This window comes from Phyllostomus discolor, chromosome 1 (genome assembly GCF_004126475.2).
Source record: "Phyllostomus discolor isolate MPI-MPIP mPhyDis1 chromosome 1, mPhyDis1.pri.v3, whole genome shotgun sequence".
Classification (NCBI taxonomy): Eukaryota; Metazoa; Chordata; class Mammalia; order Chiroptera; family Phyllostomidae; genus Phyllostomus; species Phyllostomus discolor.
Genome location: NC_040903.2, coordinates 190,893,548 through 190,911,883, shown reverse-complemented (window position 1 = coordinate 190,911,883; position 18,336 = coordinate 190,893,548). Strand labels below are relative to the sequence as shown.

Here is an 18,336-nt window from a genome sequence, read left to right as displayed (position 1 = left end):
TCCTACGATACCGCGAAAACTCTGTGATACAGAATTAGATATATTTTTTTAAAAAACCCGCAATACAGTGAAGCTGCAATAAGTGAACTGCAATATTGTGAGGGACGACTGTATGTGACATTTATGTATGGGTATTAAAAGTATGTGAACAAGCCTGGCTGGTGGCTCACTTGGTTGGAGCGTCATCCTGTACACCAAAGGGAGGTGAGTTTGAATCCCTGTCAGGTCATAGCTGGGATGTGGGTTTGATTCCCTGATCAATATTTCTCTCATATTAACATTTCTCTCTCTCTTTCCCTTCCTTTCTCTCTAAAATCAATGAATATACCCTTGAGTGAGGACGAAAAAAAAGTATGTGAAGAAGAAGAAGATACAAGTAAGATTATAAATAAAAATCATTTATTATTTAATAGTTTTAAAGTTTAATATCATTTCTGAAAACTTTGGAATATTGAAGTATTAAGGTCAGTGGGAGGAACCTTAAAAACTACAAAGTTCAGTTGGTTAGCATAAAGCTAGAAAACTTTTACACATAAAATAGAAAAAGCAAAGCCTCATAGAAAGTTAGGGGCAGCAGATACACTAACATACCTAAAAATTTTCATTTAACATTTCTGGTAAGAATTTTGATGAATAATATTTATCTTTTCTACATCCACTGAACCCTATTATATAATAAATGTCTCCAATAAAATGAAAATGTCTTCAAGTAAACTTGTCTTTAAGATAAAATTTTTTAAAAATTAAAAGCCCATTAGAAATGATGAATGTGCTAGTCTTTGAGAACTGACAAAACAACTTGGGAGAAAATAGTGTTCAAAAAGGAGAGCAACGTTGCGTTAGTTTCAAGAGAGCCACGGGAAATCCCTTACTTCATTAGTAACTCAACTGAATCATTATTTTATTTTCTTGCTGCTGAGATAGTAAAATCTCTTATTCATTCAAAGTCAGTTTTGTCTTTATATTAGCCAAAACCCGAAGTCTATATTTTACTTATGTTACAGTTTATTCAAATAAGAATCTCTGGAAATTAGCATAGAATTCTACACCATAGTTAAATAAAGCAGGATGCTTGTTCACAAAGTTAGGGTGCAGATAAATTATGTTGTACCCTAGGGATATTTCTGCCTGGATAACTACTATTAGCTGTAACATTAGAACAATCTAACAATAGCCAGAAGGGAGGGGGGAGGGGACAGTGGGAAGAAGGGTTTTCAGGAACTACTACAAAGGACACATGGACAAAACCAAGGGGGAGGGTGGAAACAAGGGAGGGAGGGAGGTTTGGAGTGGGTGGGGGGAAGGGGTGGGGAGAAAATACTGACAACTGTAATTGAACAACAATAAAATAATTTAAATTAAAAAAGAAGAAGAATTGAAACATGACTTTATTATTCTACTGTGTTCATCAATATAACTTTAATAATCCAGAAATTCTTGCTTAGGAAGATAAAACTTACAAGTTACTTTATTGTCCATTCTAGGAACTTCCTGAAAGGCTCTTAAATAGCCAGCATCGAAGCCATTTTACACTCTAAGACCCTTTAAAACCTCATTCCCAAATCCTTGCATTGGAGGTGGCTTGGGTACTGTTGTAGTGCACAACTCCTTCCCAAGGTCTGAGCACACTGTGGGCACAGGGGCCCTGGTCTCCACTGCTCGCTATGGGGTGACCTGTTGGAGGATTAATGATTGGCCTGTCCTGCCTGGCCCTGGGCCCTGGGCCCTGGGCCCTGGCTGAAGAAGTGGGTGGATGGGCAACTGCGGGGAGGTGCCTAGAGTTTGGCACAACATACCATACTAGTCCTAAGTTTGACATTGATATGTTGGTTTCACTTCCGAGGCAAGAAAATACAAAAGACAGTGTATGATAAAAGCTCCTCCAGAAATGAAATATCAATATTACTTTGTGACTGGGAGTGGAATCTCCACATGCAGTGGGCTACTTCACTGTGAAAATGTACCAATATCACAGAAGGTAAAAGTGAGTTGTAAAAGTGAGCCTGTCATTAAGATCCAAAGGAAGATAGATTAGAAGACAATATTAAGATAGCAATACTATCCAAAGTAATCTATGGATTCATTGCAATGCCTATTAAAATCCCCAAAGCTTTTTTTTTCCTTCCAGAAATGGAAAAGCCAATCCTCAGACTTCTATGGAATGGCAAAGGGCCCTGAGGAGGAAAAATAATACAGAAAAAGAATGAAGTTGAAAGACTTTCACTTCCTAATTTCAAAACTTACTACACATTTACAGAAATTAAAACATTGTAAGACTGACATAAGGGTAGACACAGATCAATGGAATAGAATTGACAGCCCAGAAATAAACCAGTACATCTCTAGTAAACTTACTTTTGACAAGGATGCTAAGGCCATTCAATAAGAGAAAGAACAGTCTCTTCAACAAATGGCACTGAGACAACTGGATAGCCACAAGTAAAAGAATTAAGTTGGATCCCTTCCTCATACTACATCAACCTTAAACTTCACACTGCAACACAATCTCTTTCTTGGAGTAAAAAACTACTCATTGGTAGGTATCTCTAATAATTCTCTGATACCTGTTCCACGTCCTTTATAACTGCCACCCTGAATGTTTAACATAGAAACAGTCTTTACTCCTTTGTAGTATCATTCCTGCTAACTTGATAGGCAGGGCATACTGAATAAATGGAATTGCTTAGATTAAGTATTCTGATGGTTTCCTTCCTAGAAAACCCTGAATACTCTCCTATTTGTGATGATTACATCTGATTTGGATATTGAAGTTCTCAAGGAGATCAACCCCAAACTGAAGATTTCAAAAACTAAGGCAGTGGAAAACATACTGCAAGGAGCTTCTTCCAGAACACATTTTAGCCCATCAGTTTCTTTTTTAAGAAAAAAACAGATTGTTAGATTGTTAGATAATTTATTTTTAAAAAGTAAGAAAAGTGGGCATTGATTTAAAACTCAAAATCCTAATAACTCAAGGGAAATTCTGGATTTCTTTCTTCTTTTCTCAAGTCTCTTTACTTCAAGCTTTACAAGGGGCCCTGAAAGTAGGGAAGGTGCTACATGCTAAAGATTCAGAGAATAACGGGTGAGTTACATAATGCCACCAAGGCTAAATAACTCTTCACTTGAAAGTTTCATGAAATTACAATGACAGTGGCTCAGCTGCTTTAGTTATAATATTGGCCTCTCATAGAAGAATACGTGCTGAGTTTGGGTAAAAATGTTCTTATTTGCCCGTAGACTTCTCTGGGATCACCGATATTACTAAAAAATCCACAAAGCAAATAAGGAAGTCAGGAAATTGGGTAATTTGACTAATAACCCTAAATCTTGTTCTGAAGGCTCCTTCAACTGAGAAAGGGATTTATTCTCTTAGCTTTGTTTTGTTGTTTTATTCCCTCCAATTTTATTGAAACATATTGACATACATTGTTGTGCAAATTTAAGGTGTATAGCATTATAACTTGACTTTCATATATTGTGAAATGATTACCACAGTAAGTTTAGTTAACATTATTATTTTATATTGACACAAATATTTTTTCCTTGTGATAAGAACTCTTAGGATCTACTTACTCTCTTAACAACCTTCAAGTATACCAAACAGCAGCGTTAACTATAGTCATCATGTTGTATATTACACCCCCAGTACTTATTTATTTTTGGAAGCTTGTGTCTTTTGACTACCTTCATCTGATTCCTTCACCCAATACTTCTGGACCTCTGGTAACTGCAAATGATCTACTTTTCTATGATTTTTTAATTCCGCACAGAAGTCAGATTATACAGGATTTATCTTGCTCTGACTTATTTCACCTATGGTAATGCCCTCAAAGTCTATGTTGTTGCAAAAGGCAGGATTTCCTTCTTCTTCTTCTTTTTTTAATCACAACTTTTTCACCCATTCATTGATGGACATTTAGGTTCCTTCCCTGTCTTGGCTACAGCGAACAAGGCTGCTATGGTCATGGGGGTGCAGACATCTTTTTGAGACAGTGATTTTGTTTCCTTTGTACCCAGAGTAAAATTGTTAGCCCTTGGTATTTCTAATTTGAACTTTTTTGAAGAACCTCCATACTGTTTTCCATAGTGGCTGTACCAATTTACAATACCACCAACAGTGCACAAAGGTTCACTTTTCTCTAATCCTTGCCAGCTTTTTTTCTTTTGTCTTTTTGATGACAGCCATTTTAATAGGCATAAGGTGATACCTCATTGTAGTTTTGATTTGCATTTCGCTTATGATTAGTGATGTTGAGCATCTTTTCACGTACCTGTTAGCCACTTATATATCTTTTTCTGAAAAATGTCTATTCAGGTCTTTGCCCATTTCTAATTGGATTATTATTATTATTTTTGCTATTGAGTTGCATATATTTTGGATATTAACTCCTTATCAGTTACATGCTTGCAAATATTTTTCCCATTCCCAATGCTATCTTTTCACTTCACTGATAGTTTCTTTTGCTGTGCAGAAGCTTTTTAGTTTGATGTAGTTCCACTTGCTGAATTTTGATTTTGTTGCTTGCCCCTTAGCTGTCATATCCAAAAAAATCGCCAAACTCATGCAAAGGAGCTTGTTTCCTATGTTTTTTTCCTAGGAGTTTTAGGGTTCCTGGTCTTACAGGTAGGTCTTTAATTTATTTTGAGTTATTTTTGTGAGTGGTGTGAATTTGGTATCTAGTTTCATTCTTTATATGTGAATATCCAATTTTCCCAACATTATTTATGTTAGAGACTATCTATTTTCTATTAAGTATTCTTGGTTCTTCTGTCAAATATTAACTAATCACAGATGCTCTTGATTCTGTTCAATTGGTCTATATATCTGTTTTTATGCAAGTACCATACTGTTTTGAAGGAACAATAGTAGCAGGAACAATAGGGACATACAAGAAAGATCCACCCTGTTTCCTCCAGGAAACTCGGAGAAGGCATCACAGAGGAAATCACATGAACTCAGTTTCAACAGATAAGAATTTTCTAGGAAAACAAGGAGAATGGATATTTTATGTAGCAGGAGGAAGGGTCCAAAGGAACAGGTAGGACATAGTACTGAGAGAACTGTGAACTGCTAATAGGGTCTATATGACTGCAATGTAGTAATACATGGCAGAGGAAGAAATAAAGTGAGATAAAAGTAGACTAAGCAATGAGATATAGAGGTTAGGAAGTTCAGAGTTAGAACAGCTTATGGAGGTGAAGGAATTCTAGGTGTGGCTATGGGTATGAGTATAAGTAATAAAGTGGAGTTGAGAGGAAAGAATTTTACAGAAGTCACAGAACTATGAGGCTCTGATGTTAGATGAGCTCTCTACATGGATCTAAATGGCTATATGGGCCACCTACATGACAACTTCATCCTAAAAAACCATGATAAGAAAAACCTAGACCTTCGTGATGCCCTGCCAAAATGATTAATAGCCAACAATCCAGTAAGAGCATTAACCAAAAAGAAAGACAGTCTTAACAACACAAAGATCTATTAGAGGTGAAAAAGGTTCAAGAAGTCTGTTCTCTGTAAGAAATCATTTTTATTCCTGATCACCATAATCACTATCAGTTTATCCATTATCATTTGAAGATCAACCATAAATGGAAATTGTACAGTAACCATCATAAAACATCATTTTAAAGTTCATTTATCCCTATCTTTTATTTTAGTGAATATTCAATCATCATTCCCTTGACTCTTAGGTTTCTGAACCTTAGTATGGGACTATAAGACTTCACATCTCTTATAATTGAAGAGTCTTCTTCAGATTCTCACATCTTCCAAATGTGAAAACTCACAAAAGTATAGAAGTTAAACAGAGGTATTCATGTTTATTTTTACATATCTCTGATATAAAGGTCCTGAGCAAACAATTGCAATGTGTTTGTCTCTCAATCCAAGGGTTTCAAGGTAAGGTAACAGATTCACAACACAGAAGTAGGAAAAATTTACATTAAAGAAAATAAAAATTAATTTTTACCTATTTCAAGTACTCCAGTTACATTTTGATTATTAAATAATAAACACATTCTACTGGAAATATAAATCATCTCATTTACTAAAACTTCCAGTGGTGTAAGTATCACATAGACCCATTTCAGTATGATCCAACTGTACTTTTTCTCTTACAAAGGTTAGAAAGAAGAAAGGATGACATCATTAATATTAAGTGAAAGAGAACAATATTAAAATAATGAACACTTATGTAGCACTTTTCTCTTAGGATCCCAAATCTTTTAAGGGTCAACATTCAATGTCACATAATTTCAAGGATACAGGTAAGGAAAAGTTATTTATAGTTCCTTTTTATAAAATAAGAAAAATGAATAATATAAAAAGTTAAAGGACTTCCAAGTCAGTGTTACTAGTAATCAAACAAACAAAGGTTTCTTCATCCATAGTTCAGGGCACTATTTCTAAAACATGTGCCTGTGAGGTAAAGAACTTTCAGGAATTCAAATTCACAAAATGATTATGATGTATCCTCTCAGGCGTCACTTTTTGTTTTTTAGTTAGAGCCTTTTAGTAAATGTATATTATTATTCTTTTTAGTTAGTCTGTTTTTAAATAGCTTTTTGGCAGTGGGCAATGAAAGAGGGCTCTCATCTTGGAATCACAGAGGAGCTCAGTACTACTCTAGCTAGGAGTGCTATCAAAGTTTTGTTGCCAGCTTGCAAAAACAATTAGAATAAGGGAAACATCCATTAATATATTGATACTAATACTTTTAGAAGGAAAAACTCTAATATTCATATTCTTGATATAAATGTTACCTATTACCTTCTTCATTCTTCTACCAAAATGTGATTTTTAGTGCTCATTCCTAATGAACCACAAGCACTAATTCAGTAATCCATCTAAAATAAGGACATACTTACTGGCTCTGAGAATGTTCTCCTTGCTGCTGCACCTGGACTGCACCTGCAGAGAAAGCATAAACTCAGTAATTTAGGGCTTAGAACACAGATAGCCAGAGATGCACACAGTCCTACTGGGCAAGCTCCTGAGGTCTAGGAGCCAAGGTTTTACACCACAAATACCATGACTTGTTAGTAAAAATTTATTACATTTGCTCCATATATTTTATATTATCTTTTCTTCACTTTAAACAATTTACAGAAAAAAATTGAGTCTATAATAATATAAATGTGACAGAGGTAAATCCAAAGGTAATTTTTTATTGATGTGCATTAGAAATTAGTATATGGAAAAAAATTCAAGTTACCACATATTCAGTTGTGAAAAAAGATAATCTTAAGGCATTATGAATATCTCTTGACTAGAATAATGCAATTGAAGTAATAAAAGTTGTAATCAAATACTCTATTGTCTTGTTTGGTTATATATGTTAATAAAACAAAAAAGGAAAAATCTTCAGATACAATATTTATGTGTGATTTTAATGAAATTTGTTATTTATTAATATTGGTTATAAAAGATGCTTCTGTTGGAAATCAATGGGCTTGAATACATTTATTAGTTCTTATGTGTATATATAGTTTATCAATCAGAAATCCTTAGGCTTTGATTCAAATATTTTAGTTCAAAGTGGGACATTCTTTTTAAATGCTGCAAAACTGCTGAATTCAAGAGCCACATTGAATGGCACTACCACTTACTAATTTTAGAGGAAATTGTATTTAAACTCCACACCTCTTCTTCCCATTCCACAGCAGCTTGCCCCAAATGGATATACACAACAAATTAACTTCTATTGCTTAACACAATCTACTATTGTAATGAAACAACTTATGAAAGGAATGTTGCAACTTAGGGTGGGTTATGGTTGTCCGTCCCTGAAAAAAGCAATTGTTAATGCTTAAAAAAAAAAACAATAAAAAAATCACAAACATACACACAAGAAAAAAACACACACACACCAAAAAAAGAAAAAAAAAAAGAAAAAAGAAAAAAGAGGAAAAATAATTCCAGATGTTAAAGTTATTCTCTTTTGGACCAGATTGTTAAATTAATTTTAAATGTAATAGAATAAAGAAGCTAATCTAAAACAGTATTTTTATATTCTTTTACTCAGAAATTTTATTGAGGAACAATTCTGGACCAAATGAGAAAGAAATTAATGACTACTTAAAACAATACAAGGAGGAAAACACAAGAGCGAGAAAAAAAAGAGAAGAGAGGGGCTCGAGGGGGTAACTCTAGAAATAGAAAAGAAAGTATGGGTTTATCGAAGGGACAATATGTAAATGCAGAATGTTCTGCTATTTCTTATTGAAAATTCATACCAAGAAGGTAAGAATGACTAATGAACTTGCTGCAAGATAAACAAGCAAGTTGGCACACCATGAAATGAAAATAAGTGTAACTATATCACTACAACCTTAAAGGAGAAAATAAACAAACACTAATAGAAAAATTAATAGACAAGCTTAATACAGAGATAAACTACGATTTTAAAAGCGATTCAAAGAACACAAGAGAAAGCTAAAAAGTGAGAGAAAAATCTGGGAGAGAGAAGAAAAAGAAAGGGGAAAATGTTTAAAGACAAAAACAGAGTTCAAAGAAGTCAAATGGAAGTCAAGAAAGTCTTCAACAAGATGTAGAAACAGAAGGAGCCCAAACCCATAACGCAAAGCAATGTTTGCGAATGGAAAGCAGCTCCTTTGATCAGTAATAGTTACTCTTAAGTCGTAGCCTCTATTCCTCCAGAGTTCATCTTTAAGCCCTTCCAATCTAGAGTGGAGCTAGTGTATGGATAGAAACAAGAGATTTATAATGAACAGAACAGTTCAGATGAGTAGTTTAATTTTTCTCATCAAATGTTTCAACAGATTGGTATAATGTCTAAATGGAAATGGTGGTGAAGAACTAGCTGGCTTTACCAAAATAACAAAACAAAAAACAAACCCAAACCAAAACAACAATAAAATAATACCATCTCCCTTCCTTAGATGGCTTAAAAAATTAACAAAAAATTCATTCATACCATAAATTTAATAACTAAACCTAAGTTTTGCTTTGTGGCACCTCAATTTAGAACTGTGTATTTCAAACTATTTTGGAAGAGAAATTTGGATGATAAAAACAATTCAATTCCCTGAATCTGGGTTATTTATTTAGGTATACAAATTGTCAACAGCGGTATAAACCAATGTTTTCTCATTTATGTTACATTGGGTATTTAACCCAGAGTTGAGGGAAAACACTTTTAAAATAAATAATTACATAAACTTTACTTTAGTGATCTTAAGTATATATATATATATAAACAAATTGAGGAAAATAATTTAAAAAATTTAAAAATATTTATGTAGCAGATGCTCCTCCCTTATATATCATGAAACTGGTCATGTTTACGTATTTACTTCATTTTATAAAATTCCAATATAAAGATTTTACCTGACTCACAATGAAATGGAATTTACTTGAAAGAAAAAAGAAACAACTATTGTTCTTGTTATTACACATATGAACTATAAAGAAGATAACATGGGTCTGTCTTAAGTTTAATGGTTTACTGTTTTATTTTTCTTTATCTTACTCTGGCTTTTCAATGGAAATTAAAACAAAATTTGAAAAACAAAATAAAGCCAAGATTTTGAAGCCTAATACCAATTTGTCAAGAATTAAAAATGAAAGGTATGGTATTGGATTATTTATTACTGCATTTGTTGGAATACATCTGACTGGATTATTTATTACTGTATTTTGTTGGAATACATATGGTATTGACAATGAAGTCTCTTTTCAACTGGAATCAAAACTAAAACAATGTGTAAACAGTGTATTATATTAAAGTCAATGGAGGAAATTAAATATACAAGAGACTTACTAAAAATATAAATATTCATTTACTAATCAAGACTGCTTTCAGACATCAAATAATTCATTTAATTCATTTCAACATGTGTTTATATGTATAATATAATTTTGCTGAGGGTCACATTGTTTATTAACAATTCTTAAAGTCATGAAATAGAAAACAAAACGGGGGAGAGGACATAATAAATGGTAAGGGGAAAAATGAAAGTGCTTTAAACAAAGCCAAGAAAATTTTAACAAACAACCACAATCTGTAGATACAGTTAGAGAATTGACTTACCTTATGCTTAGGTCATAACAAGAATAGCACAGTGTTTAAAGTCAGCTCTTCATTATGGGAGGTACAATTGAAAGCCATAGGTTATAATAACATGAATTGCTACACATAAGTAAAGACTTTTTCAGCCCAACATGAAAAGCTAACTCTTATGGGAGAACATTTCAACTTATGTTTAATGCAACATGAAGAACAGTTGAGGGTGTAAACATCAAAACACATGAATCTCACACCAATAAGAGAGAGACAGCCCAGTCTCTCAGGAACACAGAAGATTTAATCTGTGATCATAATTTGTGACACATATGGGAAGGCACATCACTCTAACATTGAAAGATGCATGCATGACGTATAACCACCCTCTGACAAGCCTCCACCCCAACCCCCATCCCACTCGTACACACACAAGCCCACTAAGATACAGGGAAAGAATGTAGTGCCAAGCTGTTATGAAGAAAGCAGGACACACAGAAGCGCAGCAGTGGTCATGTGATTTGAGAGGTGTTCTTCCCTTAAACCATCCCATCACCATGCTCATTTAAAGAAGCCAGGAAAAGACCCTCTTCAATGCTGCAGTAGCTACGAGCCCCCAGCATGAAGCTAGTGTGTGGAATTTTGATCACCGTTCCCTGCGATGTCAGGGGCTCTCCAGTGGAAGCCAGAGGTGTAACACCAGTAGTTAGTGGGGTACAATGTGGGAATAACAAACACCCTTTCCCTTCTGCATCTCACAGAAGTGAGGGAGGAGAGAAACAAATAAAATCAAATCCACATTAAGAATAGGTTCATAACAATATAAATCTGTATAAATATTAAAATAAAGATTATATTTGACTGCAGGTTAATACAACTTAGGTTTCTTAAAAACTGTCTCTATTTTGCTGCTTACCAGGCTAATATGTACTTTTTCCCTATAAGCACTTCAAATAAATTAATCAATACAATATGACTCAGAGAAGAATTCTGAGCAGTTGGTCAAATGGGGTTAAAGTCAAGAACAAAATAAGTCATCTTTGAGGGATATTAAGCCCTCTCTATTTTTAGCATAATTTTAATGGTCAGCAGTCATATTTAAAATGAGAAATTAAGCTTCTATATATCTGCTTACTCATGTAATCTGAGAAATTCTATGGCAGTTTTTTTTAAACACCCAACTTAAATTTTAACCTTTTTACATTTTAAAAAGCAAACAAAAAACTATTTAGAAACATTACTTTCTTTCCTGTGTGCTTTTCTCTACTGTCAGTAAAATATGGGCTGTTCCTGCTCCCATCAATAATGGGGTCATATCAGCTCTTTAGGAAAAAATTCAAATGTGCTTTTCTGTAATTGAGGATAGTAGTTAACTTCATCTATTTTATTTTTTGTATGAGATGAATTTTGAGTCATGTGTGGCAGGCAATTTAGTTAGCAGTTTTTTAATTGCTCGAAGATCATTTACTTATATAACTATTTTCTCCCCCTCATCCTATTCTTAGCAGGCCAGAATATCTTCACCTTCCTGTTAGCATGTCTGTATTTTAGGCTCTAGGTCATTCTTTAATCTTAGTTTTCTCATAGGAAAATAAAGACCATGGGGCTCAAAGGAAATAAGTATCAGTGATTTTAGCTATCAAGATGGAAACAAATGTCAGGAGTTGTTATCAGGGGAGCCACTGACAGTTGTGAAATAACTCTGCAAGCACACACTTTCTTACGGTGACTTCCTCATCAGCTCAAAATGGAAGCAAATACTTATTTTTAATTCAAAGGAAGAAATTTATCCATGTACAGTTATGTTTTTCAATAGGGATAGACCAAAACTTTTTGGAAATGTCATAGCCATATGGCCATATGTACTGGAAGGCAAGCCATATAATCTAAGGCATGGGGCGAAGCCTGAATTACCTCCTCTATAATATTCCTTGTATTCTCGAACTCTTAAGATTGTAGCAAGCTGCTTCCTCTCTGTAGAATATCCTATTGCTTATTTTCTGATCCAAATACTACTTGTTCTTTAAGTTCTGGTCTAAAGAAAAAAAGTCCAGCCTAAATTATACCAGGCACAAAAAATATTGCCCAAATTCCTTAATCAGAAATAAAATAATTTCTTTTTTCCCTAAACTCTTTTAACAGCCTTATTGAGATACAATTAACCTACCACAGAATTCACTCATTTTAAGTATATAGTTTTATGACTTTCAATATGTTTAAATGGCTGTACAACTATCATTACAACCCAGTTTTAGGTTTATCTAAGCTCTTAAAGCCTCTTATGTGAACTAATATTCCAATTATTGATGCAGGTCCCAAAATATGCTGTAGGTTCTGGAGGGAAAGGACTTGACTTCAATTCTCTTTATATTTTCTTCCTACTAAGTCAAACATAGTGCTTTGTACAGAGTAAATATTTGCTAAATTTGAATATTTAGTTTGTAGTAATTATAGTTTTTCAATCTCAGCAGATTAAAAATGATTTTTATAGTGTCAGTATGATCATAGCCATTCCTGTACTAGCTTAAAAATAATTTTTACTTACTTGGGTCTGCTACTATTAAGAGATATAATATGAAGAGTATGGATTATATCTAAGAAATACATCGTCACCCTACAGAATGATCTTAAAAGTTTGGAAAACACATTACTATTATTATTACTTTAGGTTATTAAGTAGTGACATGTGGAGTACATAAAGGTGTTCTATACCAAAAGTTTCAGTTCAGGTTAAGAAGAGTCCTTATTTTCTGAGAGAATAGGATATTCTATATCTCATACAGCCAGATCACTAGAATGAGAGATAATAAAGATTTTTGATGCATCATGGCCCCTTTCACTTCAACTTTTCTGACTTATTACACTTATTTAAGAATGATCTTTCTATGAAAGAACAAAGTTCATTGAATGCTATTTATTCATAAAATAAGAGGACAGAAAAAAAGAGCCTCATTGGTATTTCCTCAGATTATTTGCCTCTTTAGCTTACCTCAAAACAGAAGGTTTGATTTAAACATTAGGCAGCAACTCAACAATCTCAGACCCTTAAATTCTATTTCTTTCTTTTCCCACTTATAGCAAACATGGATGATTGGTCTAGAAAAGCTCTCTTCCATAATTCCACTCATTCACTTTATCTACAAATCAGGGTACATGTATTTGGCTCACCTGAGCCTAATGACAACTCATTCGTGTTCAATGAGATTTATGATATCACAACACATATGCAACCGAAGAACTCAAAATTTTGGTTTATTTCTGACATAAAAGGCAGCACAATAATGGGAGTGTCCAGTGGTATGGTTTCTAATATTGGTTTTTCCTTTTCTTAGCTGTGTGGCCTTAGACACAACAATCAACATCTCGAAGTTTTGATTTCCTTATCGATAAAATGGGGGAAAATTAAGTAGGGTAATATATGTGAAAGTGAAAACTATTACAAATAAAAAAGAGCAATACAAATCTGTCATTATTATTCTTATGTGGATTTTAAGTCAGCAGCATTGTATATTGGTAGAGTCTGAGGCACAATGAGAATAAAGACTGCTCCAGATCATGCCATGAATCAGTAACAATATAATTACCAACCTCTATTCTAAAGCTTCAAAAAAGTCTGAGTAAAGTCTGAAAGGACTAATCTAATTTCATTTTGCATGATTTTAGTCAAGTTAACTCATTTCTATGGTTCTTAGTTTCCTCAACTGTAAAAATGAAGATATTTCCAGGGGTTTCAACTGGAACCCCTGGAAAAGGGGTTGAGGTTGATGGACCCCTAGAGAGAACCTGTGGATACAAGTCAGAAGGGTCCATTTACTGGAATGAAGAAAAAAAACTATAATTTTTTATATTCACCAATGTAAATAAATTTGAGTATTGTCTTTCATTATGAGCTTAAGTGACAAGCCAGTGTCACATTAGGAGAACCTATTAAGTTATTATGAGCATCTTAAAATATTGTGATGCTCATCAAGATTTCAAATTACAGCAGTCTAATGACTTGCTGTTAGGTTTTTATTATTTAATGGATTTATAAAGCAGTATTATAATTTATTTTATATATATTTTGATAATGATTTCAATTTAGTGTTCTTTGTAATCCTATGCATTTTATTTTATATATTTAATTTCTTTTCTGCAAAGAAGAGTATAGGTGTTGCTGAATTTCCAAATGGGTCCATGGGAGAAAATGGTTTAAAAAACCATCAGAACAAGATAATTTCCAAGCTTCCTTTTATGTCTATAATTTTCTGGCTCTAAGAAACCATTCCCACCTCCATCTGCTGCCCTTTATTAAATCATATGTAAAAGAAGTCCTCTTTTGGAAAAATTATATAAAATTGGTCTGTGAATTAAGAAATTGGCCATTTAATAGATCATTTACAAAACAAAAAGGAATATGGTTATCAAAAAGTTATAAAGAAGAAATTCTGCTTCACTTACTCTTTTCCCACTGATTTAGATAATTAAATGGGCTAATCATTTAATAGTCATCACACTGAAAACTCTCTAACCAAAGATAAACTTACACACACACACACACACACACACACACACACACCTCTATAGCTAATCATTCATTGAGCTCTTAGTCATGTGTAGATCACAGACAATGCTATTATCTATGTATAACATAAGCCTTTGAAGATGTACAGTCAATATTCATAAGCAATCACAATTTTACAAGTCTTTTCCAGTGGCAATAAATGTCTTGCCACTATTGTATAAATTACTATTGTCTTAAATTCCTCTGATTTTCTTAAATCCTGGGTAAATGTAAATAATTTTTTTTCAGTATTGACCTCTTCCAAAGGAAGCTAGAACTATGACAGATTACAAAGACAGTGAAGTGAATTACAATTACCATTGTAAATGAAAAACCTCTTTATGTTGCTTTATAGGTAACTTGGTGAGTTCTTTATTCCTAAAGAGAATAGTATAATATATAGACCATTTCTAAGAATAAAACTGGTTATCACCGTATCTCAAGGGAATATGAGTTCAAACATCAATGATGAATATTCTTAATGTATTTCCTATGTATGTTTATTTATAAGTTGAGCCACTATCAACTCAGTACCAGCAATATTTTTGAGTTGATGTTCTGGGAATTTTAGTGTTGATTATGATAAATATGAGGAAAATATGCTACCTAGTTATATATATAAAACAAAGCCAAATAACACTTTTGACTTATAGAGCTTTCAGGTTATTCATGACACCATTTCACAATCTTCAGATGAATAACGGATTATTTTACAGAGAAATTTATATCCATTCTAGAGATGAAAAGCAGGGATTGTTACTGGCTTTAGATCACACAGTGAAGTAATGAAGGGGAGCAGAATATGCCACTGAACATGTTCCACTTTGGCATGTGGATTATTTTGAGATGAGGTAATCAAGACCCAGCAGACTCAAGAAAAACTTTTACCTCTTCCTTACTTAAACTAAAAGAATTTGGATAGGGAGCCTGGTTCAGAGAGAGAGAGAGAGAGAGAGAGAGAGAGAGAGAGAGAGAGAGAGAGAGAGAGCTATTACCAGAAGTAACTTTTATCTGAATCTATCTGTATGACAGAGCAAACATCTGCTTTTCTTTTCATGCTGTGAATTATCTCCTCCCCTTTGAAGCCTCAGGCCCCATTCCTTTCCTTGTCTCAGGATGGCATATAAGCCTCAACTGCCCAACTTGCTGTTGAGTCTCATATTTTTATTGGGCTCCCATATGCACAAAATAAATAATTTGTTTTTCTCCTGTTAACCTGTCTTATGTCAATTTAATTATCAGATAAGCTGAAGAACCTAGAAGAGTAGAAGAAAAATTTATCTTCCCCAACATTAGCAACAGAATTTAGCTCTCTGGACTTCTAAGTTCACTTTTCTGCATACTAGTAGATGACCTTGTCTTTTTAACCAGTGAATGGCAACCATTACATTCCTAATCAAACCATACATTTTTATTACCTTTTTGCTGCTGACTCTTTCTTTTACCAATGAGAACTATTTAGAGTAGTCATGTGGATGTACAAGTAAAGAAAAACTGGTATGATGATGAAAGGCAGGATGGGGAATAGCAATCTTAAACCAGATTGCCTGGATTTGAATCTTGGTTCTATCATTATCAGAAGTATAACACTAAATAAGTTATAATTTCTCTATACCTTTGTTTCCTTATGTATAATATGAAAATAATAGCAATACCTATTTCTTGTGGTTGTTAATAAAATACGACAACATGTGTAAAGTGTTTGCTTTGAAGATTATCTGGCCCAGATTGAATGGTATATGAGTACTAGCTATTAGTATGTTTGTTGTTATTATTACCATTCTTTTGTTTGGATGATATTCTGGACCTGCAATACAGAATGTTAACTATAATAATTTCTCTTGTGATTCTGACAGCTCTCATAAATAAAATCAAGTAAGATCAGTTTAGATCAAATTAACTTTGATCTAAACTTTAAAAAAATGTTTAGAAAAAGCACTGATAAATTTTATGGAAGAGACTAACAGATACAGTCAACACAAAAACCTGAATTATTGGGCATTTGTAATTATTACTATTTTCTGACATTTCTGGAAGAACCTCACATAGGTTCTCACCAAACACAAATTTTGAAATAATGAGTTTCTAACTAGTTTTGATGTTCTCCTTGGTTTTCACTGAAGGGTAGCAAAACATGCCACCCTAAAATGTGCCCCTTTGGCATAAAGATTACTTTGAGAAACAGCAGATATAGAAGAAGCTCTGAAAAAAGAGTTCAAGTTACCCTTTTAGTAAGAGAAATTTACATTATATTTATAAAATTAACCTCCATTTATAAGACATCCAGCTGTATACCTAGAAGAGAAGGATGACTCTAAATCATGAGACTCTTATCAGTAGAGTAGGCACTAATTTAAATTTACATAATAAATCTTAACTCTGGTTTAAAGTGCTTTTCCTGGTAACCTCTCCCAAACTGGCCTCCCTGCCTCCTCCCTGCCCCCACCCCCCACTTTTCTCTTTAGCTGAAGGTAATATTTAAGTTGGTAGTTTAGGCCAGTTATTTCAACCAATGTGCTGTGGCACAATGGTGGGCAGTTAAGAGGTACACTGGTGTGCTGAAAAAGATTTTAAAACATGATTATTTAGTCCAGGACATTGACCCCTTTTCTCTTAGATTGTCAAATAAAAAAATGACAACAGCCAGCACAACAATGGTCATCTGGTATTAATGAATCAAAATTATGCCTATTTTTTTGTCAGATCAGTTAAAAACATGTATTTTTGGTGTATCACAGAGTTTTAATAATTAGTTTACATGTGCCATGAGATTGAAAAAGTTAGAAATCACTGGTTTAGGTTATTTCAGGATGTTACTTATTTTCCCCTGGGCATTTCCAAAGTATACAAGAGGTATACATGTTCATAAACTTCTGTTTGTTTTTCTTTTATTAATCTTTCATCAGAGCAGGGTCCCAGGCAAGAACTCAGAAAGGTAGACGGAAATTTATTTTCCTCCCCTACACATTCTTAAGTGTCATATCATATAATTTATTCATTATTAAACAAACAAACTACTGCTTGTTTGTTTAGCAAGCATGTAGGCATGATGCCATGTCTACATGGCATCATATGCCATGTAGAGATCAGGCTGCATTGTTTTTCTCTCTAAATGAAAGGTTGGTATACTGCAATATTGATTTGAAAGTTGTGACTTACTTCTCTAAATGCTTATCTAGCATTCATACGGCTCATGGCAGATATATAGTGACAAAGGTATTTTTACAATATTATTAAAGTAGCAATGATTTGAAAATGTTTAGGAAGCTCCTTTGAAGACTGGGGATAAGAATTAAGTTTTTGGAAGTCTTACATTTCAATTCATTTGCGGTATATATTATGTTTTTATTCAAGTCTCCCATGATCTAACCAAGTAAACAGTTAAAAGGTATCATTTAAAAGTATAATTAGACTCTCATTTACATTATGTATGTCCTTTCCATTTTCTCTGAGGTCTCAAGTTTTAGATGGCTAGGGTAAGTCAAACGGAGAGAAAATTCACTGCCATTAAAACCAAACTTTTAGCTTATAGAGAAGGGATAACTATATTAAAATAACTAAGTTATTTTTTTAAAAGGTAAATTTAAGACTCTCATATGAATATAAAATGAATGTGTGTCAAAGACTTTTATTTAAAGTGTTAAAGAGAGAGCCAGGAAGATGTTCTAACTGGTTCAAAAGAGGTAGAAACACACATGCATGAACCATCAGGAATACTGAAATGAATTTTCAGATCAGTTGTGCAAAAATCAATTGCTTCTCCAA

The 18,336-nt window shown here is 33.4% G+C and overlaps 1 protein-coding gene across 6 annotated transcripts in view; it reads right to left on the bottom strand.

Moving 5' to 3' along the window:
* Window positions 1-18,336, bottom strand: part of GPHN (gephyrin) — a 456,579-nt gene that overhangs the window by 121,607 nt on the left and 316,636 nt on the right. For all 6 annotated transcript variants that reach the window (XM_036011094.1, XM_036011095.1, XM_036011096.1 and 3 more), the window contains one exon: window positions 6,874-6,916. In XM_036011094.1, coding sequence (XP_035866987.1) covers window positions 6,874-6,916 — 43 coding nt within the window. The remainder of the gene's footprint in view (window positions 1-6,873; window positions 6,917-18,336) is intronic.